Source organism: Pongo pygmaeus, chromosome 1 (genome assembly GCF_028885625.2).
Source record: "Pongo pygmaeus isolate AG05252 chromosome 1, NHGRI_mPonPyg2-v2.0_pri, whole genome shotgun sequence".
Classification (NCBI taxonomy): Eukaryota; Metazoa; Chordata; class Mammalia; order Primates; family Hominidae; genus Pongo; species Pongo pygmaeus.
Window position 1 is genome coordinate 167,464,685 of NC_072373.2, and position 12,982 is coordinate 167,477,666.

Below are 12,982 nucleotides of genomic sequence, written 5' to 3' on the forward strand. Positions count from 1 at the left end.
AAACTATTATTTAAAATTTTCTATCTAGCTTTTTCCCATCACTATAAACATGATTTTCAAATTGTGTTTTAGTTCATCCTATGCAGATGGTCCTCCCCACTCTGCAAAACTGTAAAATATAAGAGCCAACATTTTTATATATTTAATTCACCAAATTTCAACCTTTTGTGATATTAGTGCCATTCTGCAAAGAAAGGAAGTGTGTCAAAAGTGGTATGCATTTCTAACACTTGAAAACATGAAAAAGACACAAAAAAAGTATGAGGCTTAGAATCAAGTTAGCCATTTCTATTAAAATGCAGTTAAGTCTGTTTTGTTGGAGATAAAATGCAGTTAAGTCTGTTTTGTTGGGTTAATGTTTATAAACCTTTTAACAAGGATATCGAGACTTATTAAACAAATACACAGATTCAGGTAAATGTTCTATATTGACATAAAAAGAGGTCAACTTGAGGGTTTTAGCAATTCACACAATTAGTACATAACTGCGTATTCTTCAACTTTCTCTTTGAGTGTGCTTTAATTCTTGTTTCTTCTCAGGGAACAGGCTGGAACAGGTGAAACCATTCCATTATGGTCCCTGCCCTCTTTCTCATCAGTCCTTTTGTCTCTTTAGTTCACTTTTCTCCAACAGACACAGTGCCACAGATATAAATGGGCTGGGGAGGCTGCCCTAGTTTCTCTACTGTCTTGCTAATGGATTTGGCTGTTAGTAGAGTTTGGCATCTTTAGGGAATACAAAAGTAGAAAAGGGCAGAACATAAAAGTAATCACTGCAATCTTTTTGTTCTTCACAATCACACCTTAGTACTGTGTTTAAAATTTTTTTTTAATGCTTAAATGCTTAGCCTGTCCTTAAAAATCACTGAAGTGACCAAGTCTTTTCCTGTATGTAGAAAAAATGTTTGTGTTAAAAACAACATAAGACTATATATTCATATTTATATAAATAAACTAAGGATATACAAAAATTAACAAGTCTGTGGGAAAGGGAGATAACTGGGCAGATGGGAGGTAAGTGTGGGAAATTTTTGAATTAAAGAACAAGCTCAATTAAGAAATAATCTAGGAGCTGGGTGCTGTGGCTCCCATGTACAATCCCAGCTATTCAGGAGCCTGAGGCAGGAGGACTGCTTGAGCCCAGAAGTTTTGAAGCTGCAGTAAGATATGATCGTGCCACTACACTTCAGCCTGGGCAAGAGGGCAAGACTCATCTCCATTAATGGGAGGGGAGGAGAGGGGAGCTGGATTTGAGCTCATAAAATTATAGTTTCCCTACATTCAATGCCTAAAACTAAGGGATTTTTAACTTCACACTATCTATTAAAGTGTGGAAAAAATAAGTTGTCAAATTTGTTATGTTCATGGTGAAATCAATTAAAATCACTCTTTCTCTCCCTGTACATCCTAGTGACCCAATTTGTATCCCGTATCATCACCAAAAGATATGCAAAATATACACATTCAAGCTGCTTTTTTTTCCAATGAAAAGTTCAACTGCATATTAGATTCAAATCCAACAATATGTCACTTAATATAGGACAAAACACGAGTTTTCAAAACTATGACTTCTGCAAAATGCTTAGCTAACTTACTTTATGTACTGAGATTCAACTTAGCTAAACTGGAACCTCCATGGCACTAGTCAATACAAGTATAATCTTAGCTGGACTTTTTCTAACATTCATCTACCTGTTATGTTAGCAAAGAAATATTTAAAACAGAACTAGAAAAGCACAGAAAAGTTAAACAAACTTGTTAGTTAACAATTTACAGGAATATGAGTATATTAGGGTATATAGCACAGTTCTAAGTCATATTTATAAGAAATTATTCTACATACATGGTATCTACAAATAACCATTTGCCCAGCTCATTCCAAAGACAATAATAAGGAATGTTTCTTAACTTTTTTACCAGTCGGGGATAAGAAGGAGGGCCAAAATCTTTTACATGGTCTAATAATATATTTTTGAACTCATCTACAAAGGGTATCCCATATTATACTAAAGCACTGGTAAAAATTTTCATGTAAGAACTTGAGACAGGCTCATGCCTGTGCCCAGAAATTCAGGAGGCTGAGGTGGGAGGATTGCTTGAGGGCTGAGGTTTGAGACCAGCTTGTGCATCATGGCAAGACCCCACCTCTAAAAATAATTTTTAAATGGCCAGGTGTGGTGGCGTTCACCTATAGTCCCAGCTACTTGGGAGGCTTAGGTGGGAGAATCGCATAAGCCCAGGAGTTTGAGGCGTCAGTGAGCTATGGTGGTGCCACTGCACTCCAGCCTGGGTGACAGAACAAAACTCCGTCTCTAGAAAATAAAAATTGTTTAATTTTAAAAGGCTTTTCATGTAGGAACCAATAATACTAAACCAGAATAGTCTTATTACTATCTCACTGTATTGACTACAACCATCACAGATAATAACAAACACTAAATTGTTATTCATGGTTGTTTTAATATCTACAAAGAACTTTTAAAATATTCACAAAAACACAGATATAAATCTCTGATCACTTAAACTGATATTGGGTATTGCTGCATGAGCACTAGGACTCATACAACAGAGAGGCATTTTATATCATTTAAACTTTTTTTTTTTTTTTTTTTTTGAGATGAAGGTTCACTCTTGTCGCCCAGGCTGGAGTGCAGTGGTGCGATCTCTGCTCACTGGAACCTCCGCCTCCCAGGTTCAAGCAATTCCCCTGCCTCAGCCTCTCAAATAGCTGGGATTACAGGCGTGCACCACCACGCCTGGCTAATTTTTTTGCATTTGTAGTAGAGACAGAGTTTCACCATGTTGGCCAGGCTGGTCTCAAACTCCTGACCTCAGGTGATCCACCCGCCTTGGCCTCCCAAAGTGGAGGGATTACAGGTGGGAGCGATCATGCCCGGCCATTCATATCATTTTGTTCACCCAAGAAGATTCAAAGGCCAACCAACATGAATTTACAATTCACAATTGTTGTCTATTGCAGAACAAGTTAAACTTTCAAATATTTTCCTAATTCAGGGCTATGTCACTTCGTGATAATTTTTGAGCTATGCATTTAAGATTTTTTTTAATTTTTAAAATTCTAATGATTGGTAAGAGGAGTAGCATCTACTTGACAAACGCACTTTAAGGAGTATTCACTAGATACACTTCTGTAACACTGTTTCTGGAAATACTGGCCAGAGAGAATCAATTCCCATTTATTTCATTTTTTGATACATTATTTACCAATTGCCTTAATAGTTATTAGGCACCTACAAAATGACAGGCACTATTCTAGGCTTATTGTTTAGAATAGTGAAGTCTAATTACCTAAACATACAAAAACAATACTGAAACATATGCTTATAAGTACAGCTATGCTATTTTGGTGATTCAGATGAAGCTTCCTAAGACAGTTAATTAGAAAATACCCTTACTAAAAAGTACCTACTGATAATTAACCGGGTATGGTGGCACGCACCTGTGGTCCCAACTACTTGAGTGGCTAAGGTGGGGAGATCGCTAAAGCCCAGGAGGTCAAGGCTACAGTGGGCTGTGATTACACACTACACTCCAACCAGAGTGGTAACAGAGCAAGACCCTATTCTCCACCCAAAAGACAACACAAAAAAAAAACCTACTACTAATTGCAGTTCACATGTGTAATTCATAAAGGGTATTATCTTTCACTGATGAATTCACTCATCCAATCTAGATGCCCACATCACGTAATTCTAATAGCTTTACTGCCACTATTTCTGAATTTCCTAAGGTAGATTAAAACAGTTATCACTGTATGAACCTCCTAAAATCTGACATTTGGAACTGGGGACCCAGTAATCAGAACAAACTAACATGTCTATTAATAAAGCTTTTCTTACATACCCTCACTGCCAAAGCCCATTTGAGGCCTCTTCTCACTCCCTTCTAATTTCAAGTTGTTCTTTGATGACTTTTGTTTAAGGTTGTTCATGCTGCTCCTCTGAACTTCATTTTCTGTTTGAAAATTACAGTGTGAGTTTCTACATTATAATGTGCCCTCACACTGAACCATGTGCTCCATTCCTCAGTCCTAACCAAAGATATCCCTGGCATATCTTCACTACTAGACTTAGGATCCAAATATAACTGCTGACGTTCACTTCGCAATGTGTTAAAAACTCAGTGAAGATAGCTAAAAATGAGGAAGAGTCTCTTAAAAGTTAGTATAGAAATTCAATAGGATATACTAATTTATTTCAGAAGAAAATGTCACAAGAATTAAACATTAATAGAAATGTATATAATCAAAACGCTTGGAACCACAGAGAAGAAAAGAGTTCAACAGAGGACTCTAAAGGGCTTAGGAAAGTCCCTTGCACCTAGAAAGAGCTCATTAAAAAAGAAAGAAATGAGTTAGTCTGATTTGGTTTCAAAATGTTAAGAGTTCAATTCTAGAAATGTAGAAATTCAACACTGTAAGAACAGCAAAAGATACAATCTGTTTAAATCTCTTCTTTAATCTCAAATATTCTCATATCATCCCACTTTCTTAAAATTTCACAATCTATTAGATTTAGGGCACTCAAAATATCAGAGGACTACCAGCAATTATTTATGTGGAATCAATGGATGATTTAAGGTTTCAATATCTCCATCTATTAACCAAAAAAAATACTGATCCAAAAAGTTCCCTATAAAAACGACTTTAATAATTGAAGTATAAGGGTGGTTTTAGAATATGCATATAATTTTTTACATTAATCAACTACATAATTTCACTAGCTACAAATATACAAGCAGTATAGCAAAGCAAGGATGGTTAGTAATACAGGGTAGTTAAAACACCTTTAATTGGTGTATTACAAACTTAAAAGATGATAAAAAGCAAAAAGTGAAATTTTATTCCTCTACAACTTGATATAATTTTTATATTATACTTTCATAGGAAAACAAGTGATGCTACTAACTAAAATAAATCCCTTCATTGCAGAAAAATAAAAATTTTTAACAGGAATTTTCCACACAGATTAAGATATTCTACCAGAATCTCAAAAATATAACATCTATAAACCCAGTCTATAAATGTCCCACTATATAAGAAATGTTTCTGTGCATTTAAGAAGTCAATTTTAACAAATTTTACCTTACACAGTAAAATCTTAAAATCAATTATTCCTTTCGATTTTCACTATCACCAGCCTACTTCAAACCTTTATTATTAATAACTCCCTCTTGGAGTGTTGCAACAGTCTCCCAATAATGAGTTGAAGCCTTTCTAATTTTGATTGTATACACATAGCCAGGATATTCATTCACTTGGTATCTTTGCAGTCTCTCAAAATATCAGATGGATAATTTCTCTCTACTGGCCAAAATAATCAGACCAATAATCTTTTAATTTGCTTATTTAGGTAACACTAAAATACTAAGAACAATTTTCCATCTAAATCTCAAGTATCTACTGTTTATAAGGAGTCAATTTGGCACTGATCTACTGGAAATGTAACTTGGACACAAGAATCAGTGCTATAAGACCACAAGGCAGAAAGAGAATTACGATGTAGTTCACATGGTACAATTATTCTGTAGTGCCTTCCCCAGTACCAATCAGTCAACTAGCAAATATTTATTAAGGTGCAAGATACTATGAAAGACAAAATAGACCTGACCTCTGGCCTCCACATGCTTATACTTTAACTGACGTAATAGTTTACAAAGGATGCCAAAATGTTTTATAACATATCTTTCTGAACCAGATTTTAACCTTGTGGTTTATCTATTTTCATATTCTATCTCTTAAATACTATTAGGTGTTAATATTAGCTAGCAAGCAATTACTAAAACAAAGTATTCAACTACATTTGCAATTCATCAAGTCCTTGAAAATTAGTGATCCACGACACTCAAGTGATTTAAATTATTTTATTCTGTAAAATTACTTTAGTCTGTAAAAGCACCAACTGGGAAAACGATCAAAACCATGTAATAATTACATGTTTCATTTATGTATTCTCAAATTTTTCTGAATTAAAATACTGGATCACAAAACGACCTGTATAAAGGAAAAGAAGAGGTTAAGAAATAAAAGCTAAAAAAAAAAAATTAGAAACCCAACTAAGCTCTTGAAAACTTAACTAAAGGCTAAGATTTAATTACTGTACTCAAAGCAAAATAATTTAGCAGATAACCTCATTAAGTCGCTTTATTACTCTAACCCGTCTATCCCCTTCTATTTTTCTTTTTTTTAAACAGGCCTAACATTTTAAATTCTTCAGTACTGTTTAGTTGTCTCTATACAAAATTACTTGGAGACTTGATCATTTATTTTAGTATGGCCAGGGTTTCTAACAAGTTAGAGACAAAGATAAATGAAGAAGAAAGTATATCATAAATTAAAATTCAGCAACAAAGTACTTAACCTTTGACCACTGTGTTAATTATGGTTCTATAAATCAGTAAAATATTGATTATTAACCAGTAGTTATAATACTGTAAAAGCATAGCTACCTAGCACATCTCTAAATAATTAGTTTACTTCATATGGTAAGAAAACAGTATCAGCTCTTTATCCACAGTACCTCAAGAGGGAAATCCTTTATGCTGACATCTACAAAAGATTGGCAGTAATGAGGATCCATGTAAATCAAACTGTCATCTACAAGGACAAAACAGAAGACAAGTAATTCAAAAAACACCTTATTATTACACTGCTTACAATCCAATTTCTATGTAGAACAGCTGAAAAAAATCTGGGAGTAACAGCTTGCCAGACTGATATTCATTGACTGAAACATAGGTTTGCACAGGATAGATTAACTTCTGCATAATCAAATATGCTTGTATAAGCAGAATTTTTATAAAGTGATGAGACTGTCATTTAATTTTTGGTGATAAAATTACTTTCACAAACACACAATTATATTCTACAGTTTGCATATGAAAAATGTATTGTACTTCTTTATCTTGACAGGAAGAACATATTGCTTGTCATTTTATCATCAACATGCACCACTAAAACTGGTAAAAAGTTAATATGTAAATAGCAACTGCCACAATGTGGCAGCAATGTCTTCTGAAGTTTAGTGCAACCAATAAATTATGCCTTGTTTATGCAATAACAGAAATTAAACATACATTTTACAGAATCTAATTATGTTGTGGACCAAATGACAAATGAGTGGCTATCGTAGGACTGTAGGACTGATGAATGTATAAGGTACTCGTTTTGCTCTGTTAATCATCCTGTTTCCAGATGATCTCATATTAACTTTCTGACTTTTAAAAGAAAACAATGAAGAAATATATTTTACTAAATCACTAACCTTGAAATCCAGCAAAGTAATATGACTGTTTAGGTTTGCCACCAATAATACCCACACAATATTCCAGGCTTAAAATACCCTGCCAAAAAAAATTAATACAGATTTAGTCAAGAGGCAAGTGGTAATTATTCAAAGCAAACAAATTTCTATTACTAATATTAGTAGCTCCCAAATTTACCACTACCAGTTATCATTTATATTACATTTGCACCCAGGTTCTGAAATCCACTTGTCTTCCAAACTGCCTTCCTTTTCTTTAAATCACTCAACATTAACATGACAAATCAAATATTTTGATCAGCGTGTTGCTCAACAACATTAAACAACTACTACATATAGAGATAATCAATTTTACCACCGTAAGGCAATAAAATTCCTGCCAAAGCCAATACACTTAGCCTTCCAGTTAGCTGGTGCAGCTTCACTGTGATCAACGTAAAATTTTCATCAGGCTTTTTGAAATGCTAAAGATAGTTCTTAGTCCTTACTGCTGTTATCATTGAACCTTGAGTCTTAGAATCACGAATTGAAAGCCATTTTCTAATCAATGGCATTCACTCAAATTTTTTATGCTACTTCATTTGAAATAAAGAGTAATGAAAATAACTTAATCCAAGGAAAATAATAATTATTATTGCATTTAAAGCCAATTTATTTTACTAATCATAAAATATCAGGAATGCCACAATAAATTATTTAATACAATCTACTAAGCAATCTATTCTAAGCAAAACTCTATTTAAGTTAGGCCAAATCAACTCTATATCTTTTTAAAAACACGTTCAATTGAGTAACTTTAAAATGTCTAGTGGAATCAACTAATGTCTTAACAACAGTTCCTGCAATAATTTTGATATATCCTATAAAACACTAATAATGATAAAGTATAGGTTATAAAATCCCAAAACTATTAAACAATAGTTAAGCTTCCCTTCTCTTAAATGAGAGGATGTTTTGAAATCTCTAAGATATAAAAATAAATATATGGACAAACGTTCTTTTTCCTTTAACAAGTAACCAAACCATACAGAACACACACACATACAGGAAATACAGAAAAAAGTAAAACTTTTCCCAAATTCCAACACCCAGAGCTCATCATTATTAATATTTGGGGGAACACCTTCTTAACATCTGTCTACATTACATACATACACACACAGATTTACAAATACAATTTTATATATGTGAAATCTCACAACACATGCCATTGTAACCTTTTGTTGCTCATTATGTCATATCTTTTCCTATCAATAGAGCTCTATATTAATAATATGTAGTAGCTGAAAAATATTCTATTTTATGACAACAAAATGTGCTTTGAAACTTCCACTATAAATATTTAAGTCATTCCAAGTTCTCACTGTTATAAGTAACCCTCCACTATAGTTTGAACATTTTTATTCCCTCCAAAATTCATGTGTGGGAACTCAATCCCCAATGTCGTGTTGAAAGCTGGAGCCTTTGGGGAGGTGTTTAGGTCATGAGGGCAGAGCTTGCATGACTATCAGGTTAAAATCTTAGAGCTAACTAAAAATAAAGATAAAATTGTATCAAAAATCTCAATGTTGCTATAAAAAGGACTTGCAGGAGTGGTTTCTCTCTCCTGCTCCTCTGCCACGTGAGGACAGAGTTCACCCTTTTTTGGCCCTTCTGCCTTCCACCATGTGAGAGTGCAGCAAGGAGACCCTCATCAGATGCCAGTGCCTTGATCTTAGATTTCCCATCCTCCAGAACTGTGAGAAAATAAATTTCTGTTCTCTATAAATTACTCAGTCTCCAGTATTCTGTTACAGCAGCAAAAAATGGACTCGGACACCCTCTAAAGAACAACCTTGTATATTCTTAGTATTGTAAAAATATCATGAAGTTTTTTCTGAAATAGAGAGCTGCAACTGAAAAAATTAAATAAAACAGAGAAAGCATATCAGGTTAAAATCTTACAGCTAACTAAAAATAAAGATAAAATTGTATCAAAAATCTCACTAAATAGTAATAAAGTTACTTATCAATTAAGAATTCTACTGTTTTCCCCCTAAATAAAAACCCTTAATACAATTAGAGAGTGCCTTACTTTGAGGCAGTCTGATCAGTTGAAATGCAATGTTTATATCATAGAGACCTGTGAGGCAGTGAAAGTTCTATGTCTCTTACAACTGAGAAAAGAAAGAAAAAAATATATAGCAAGGATTGTCACTGACTCTCCTCAGAAAATGAATGTTTCTAAGTAATGGAACAAAGACTTTGGTTCTTGACATCTGTATTTCCCTTGCAACGCATTAGAGCAAGTTTAGTAATAAACGCTTAGAAGCAGATTAGGAGCTAGAATGCCATTACATATAAGAGGCTGTATCTTTGGATTGAAACACTTTTCAGTTCCTAAAAGAGCTTCTTCACAGTTATTTTTCTAGTGGTGAAAATTTATTGAGCTGTATCCATGAAGCAATAAATAAGACTGAAGTAATCAGTCAAAAAGAAAAGTCCTAATTTGTCTCACTGAAGAAAAAGAACATATTGGATTTTCCTCATTCCAGGTCCTTAAAAATACATACATACATAAATAAATAAACCTCCTGTGGTAAGGACTAATAAAGCACACAACAAATTTCCTTCTTCTCATACAATGTAGCAGGATGCTATGTTGGCACTATCTCTGAAATATCTTGTTTAATAAATTTGAAAAACAGAACTGAACAGTACATTTTAGACTCACCAATGTACATTGGTTTGGCAGGAAAAAATACAATGGCTGACCATACATGAAAAAAAGGAAAAAATTATTTTTCTTTTAGGGCTAATGAACACACTACCTTTTCACTTCTAAGTGAATACCTCTTTACATGCTCTCATTGGGGTTTGACTCAACTATCCCCTCTGGCCAAACATAATACCTATCATATAACCTACTCCACTTAACCATTTCAGCCATTTTTACCTAACTGGAAAATCAAAATGTTTCAATAGTCACTGCTCTCCCACTGTAGTGGACTACGGTGTAAATCAAGTTAGTAGAAGCTCAAGAAAATGTTACCTTTCAAAAAGTTCATGTTTTAGAGAAAAATATGAAAAACAAACTTAGTCAAGAAAAGTCTAGTCTCTGCTACCAGTTTGCTATCTGAATTTGGATATATCACTTAACTTCTCTATGTCTTTTCTGTTTCATAAAGACAATCCAGTTCCTAGCTACTGTGAGGACAAAATGAGATAAATTTACATTGAAAAGTATTATACAAATTAGGGTTAACAAATATGTATTGAGTAACTCCTATATGTTAGATACTGAGGCTTCACTTTAACAGCTTAACCATAGTTCGTTTCACTACAAAAAGAAAAGTCCTAATTTGTCTTGCTGAAGAAAAAGAACATACTGGATTTTCCTCATTCCAGGTCCTTAAAAAAATTAATATAAATAAATAAACCTCCTGTGGTAAGGAACAATAAAACACACACCAAATTTCCTTCTCCTCATACAATGTAGCAGGATGCTACATTTCACTACAAACCATGGTTAAGCTATTAACCATGAATCACTCAAGAGCATTAGGCAGTGAGACAATCTAATGAATACTATCGATACCACCAAATAGCAAAGTCCTCAGCCAGATGAAACATGCCTGAAGCCATTTGCAACCCATTCCACCAGGAATGAAGCTTTGGCTAAAGGAATCAGTTCCAAGACTGCATCAGTTTCTAATCTTCTCATGGTAGCAGAGAAGGCAAAAAAGAATCCAGTTCAGATTTGATTAAAACCCACCTAGAGATGACAACATGTCAGAAGTCTCAAAACCCTCAACAGATTCTCTAGATGAAGTGGTTCACAGCTTCTCATACTGCATCAATAATCCTACTAAAGATACATGTCAGACATCAAAACCTTACCTTTATTTGGAAGATTAATATGTCATTGATATATTACAGTATTGTTACTCTTAGTAACAAATGTGCTTCCAAAATTTTAGTAACTATTAAGAAAAGCCAGTATACCAGCTAAAAAACTTCCATGTATCATATGTTAAAAACAACTGCTCTAGATTTCTAGAATTAGCACAATCTACCCTGAGAATAGATGTTCCAACTAAATATATAGAGACTATAATATGGGATTAATGCCTCATGGAGGGAACAAATTGTTATTAATCATAAAAGACAGATTCAGACTTTATTTCAACATTACTATATCCCATAACACTCCATTTAAAGAAGAATTCCAACTATTGCTGCAAAAAGAGACTACTAAAAAATGAAGAATTTTATTGAAACTATGAAAATAAACTAAAAACTTTTGCCTTAATCAGAAACTATTTCCAAGGTATTTTATCGTACGTGAATGTCTTGGTGCCCAAAACAAGATACCATAACTATACAGGTTCTTTTGGTGCAAGAAACCAAACAATGTGCTCCAAGAAAGAACCGATTTTTAACTGGCTAAGATGAAAAAAACAAAGTTGGAATTCCTCCAAATACTATCTTCATATCTTCATTATTTCTAGCTATATAAATAATCTCATCTCTTATTCACATCATGGTGTCACAGGAAACATATTATGAGATAACATAGCAGTAATAGAGAGTTTTTTCAATAATTAATGTGATATAGTTTAATGCCAGTTTTATGAATAAAGATATATACTTAAAATTACAAATAAGAATAATGAAACTGTAACTATATTACAGGTTATGATTATTGCTACATCTGTGTCTCCCTGATTAGCTACAAAGATTAAAAGCCTTTTCATTTTGTTATAGAATACCGTGCTCTTCAACTCACATTGGTCTTATACTACCGAAATTTAAAATCTCTAATGTCAAACTTTACAACGTACATCGTACAACTGCAAAATCATCACTACTCATTTAACAGAAAAAAATTGCAAACCTTCTATATTTTTCATATTAGCTAGTATTGCCTTAAAAAAATTCAGCACTTATTTCATACCTTCACAAATTCTAAGTAGTCGGTGTTGGTTCTTTCTCCACCAAGTCTAACAGGAACTAGAATAATAACAGCTTTGTCATCTGCATTATCAGAAGTCATGGAAGCACTCTGTTTATCAATTACATCAGAATTGTAAACTGAGAAAAACATAATGAATATGTATTAAATTTTATATAAAAGCGATTTTCAGAAATATTTTTACCCAAATTTATCCTCCACCCCGCAATGGACAGCGAGCTATCTCATCTCTGGCATCACCAGAAATGTCTTAGTAAGTTAAAAATACCACTAGGATAACTGGCTAGCCATACACAGAAGACTGAAACTGGACAACTTCCTTACACCATATACAAAAATCAACTCAAGATGGATTAAAGACTTAAATGTAAAACTCAAAACTACAAAAACCCTAGAAGACAACCTAGGCAATACCATCGTGGACATAGGAACAGGCAAAGATTTCATGACAAAGACACCAAAAACAATCGCAACAAAAGCCAAAATTGACAAATGGGATCTAATTAAACTTAAGAGTTTCTGCACAGCAAAAGAAACTATCAAAATAGTAAACAGATAACCTATTGAATGTGAGAAAATATTTGCAAACTATACATCTGACAAAAGTCTAATATCCAGCATCTGTAAGGAACTTAAACAAATTTACAAGAGAAAAACAACCCCATTAAAATGTGGGCAAAGGACATGAAAAGACACTTTTCAAAAGAAGGTATACATGTAGCCAATAAGCGTATTTAAAAAAAGC

The 12,982-nt window shown here is 33.5% G+C and overlaps 1 protein-coding gene across 3 annotated transcripts in view; it reads right to left on the reverse strand.

Moving 5' to 3' along the window:
- Positions 1–12,982, reverse strand: part of ATG4C (autophagy related 4C cysteine peptidase) — an 84,615-nt gene that overhangs the window by 24,001 nt on the left and 47,632 nt on the right. For all 3 annotated transcript variants that reach the window (XM_063654794.1, XM_054484513.2, XM_054484520.2), the window contains 3 exons: positions 12,220–12,356; positions 7,284–7,362; positions 6,540–6,616 (listed from right to left, as the gene is read on the reverse strand). In XM_063654794.1, coding sequence (XP_063510864.1) covers positions 6,540–6,616; positions 7,284–7,362; positions 12,220–12,356 — 293 coding nt within the window. The remainder of the gene's footprint in view (positions 1–6,539; positions 6,617–7,283; positions 7,363–12,219; positions 12,357–12,982) is intronic.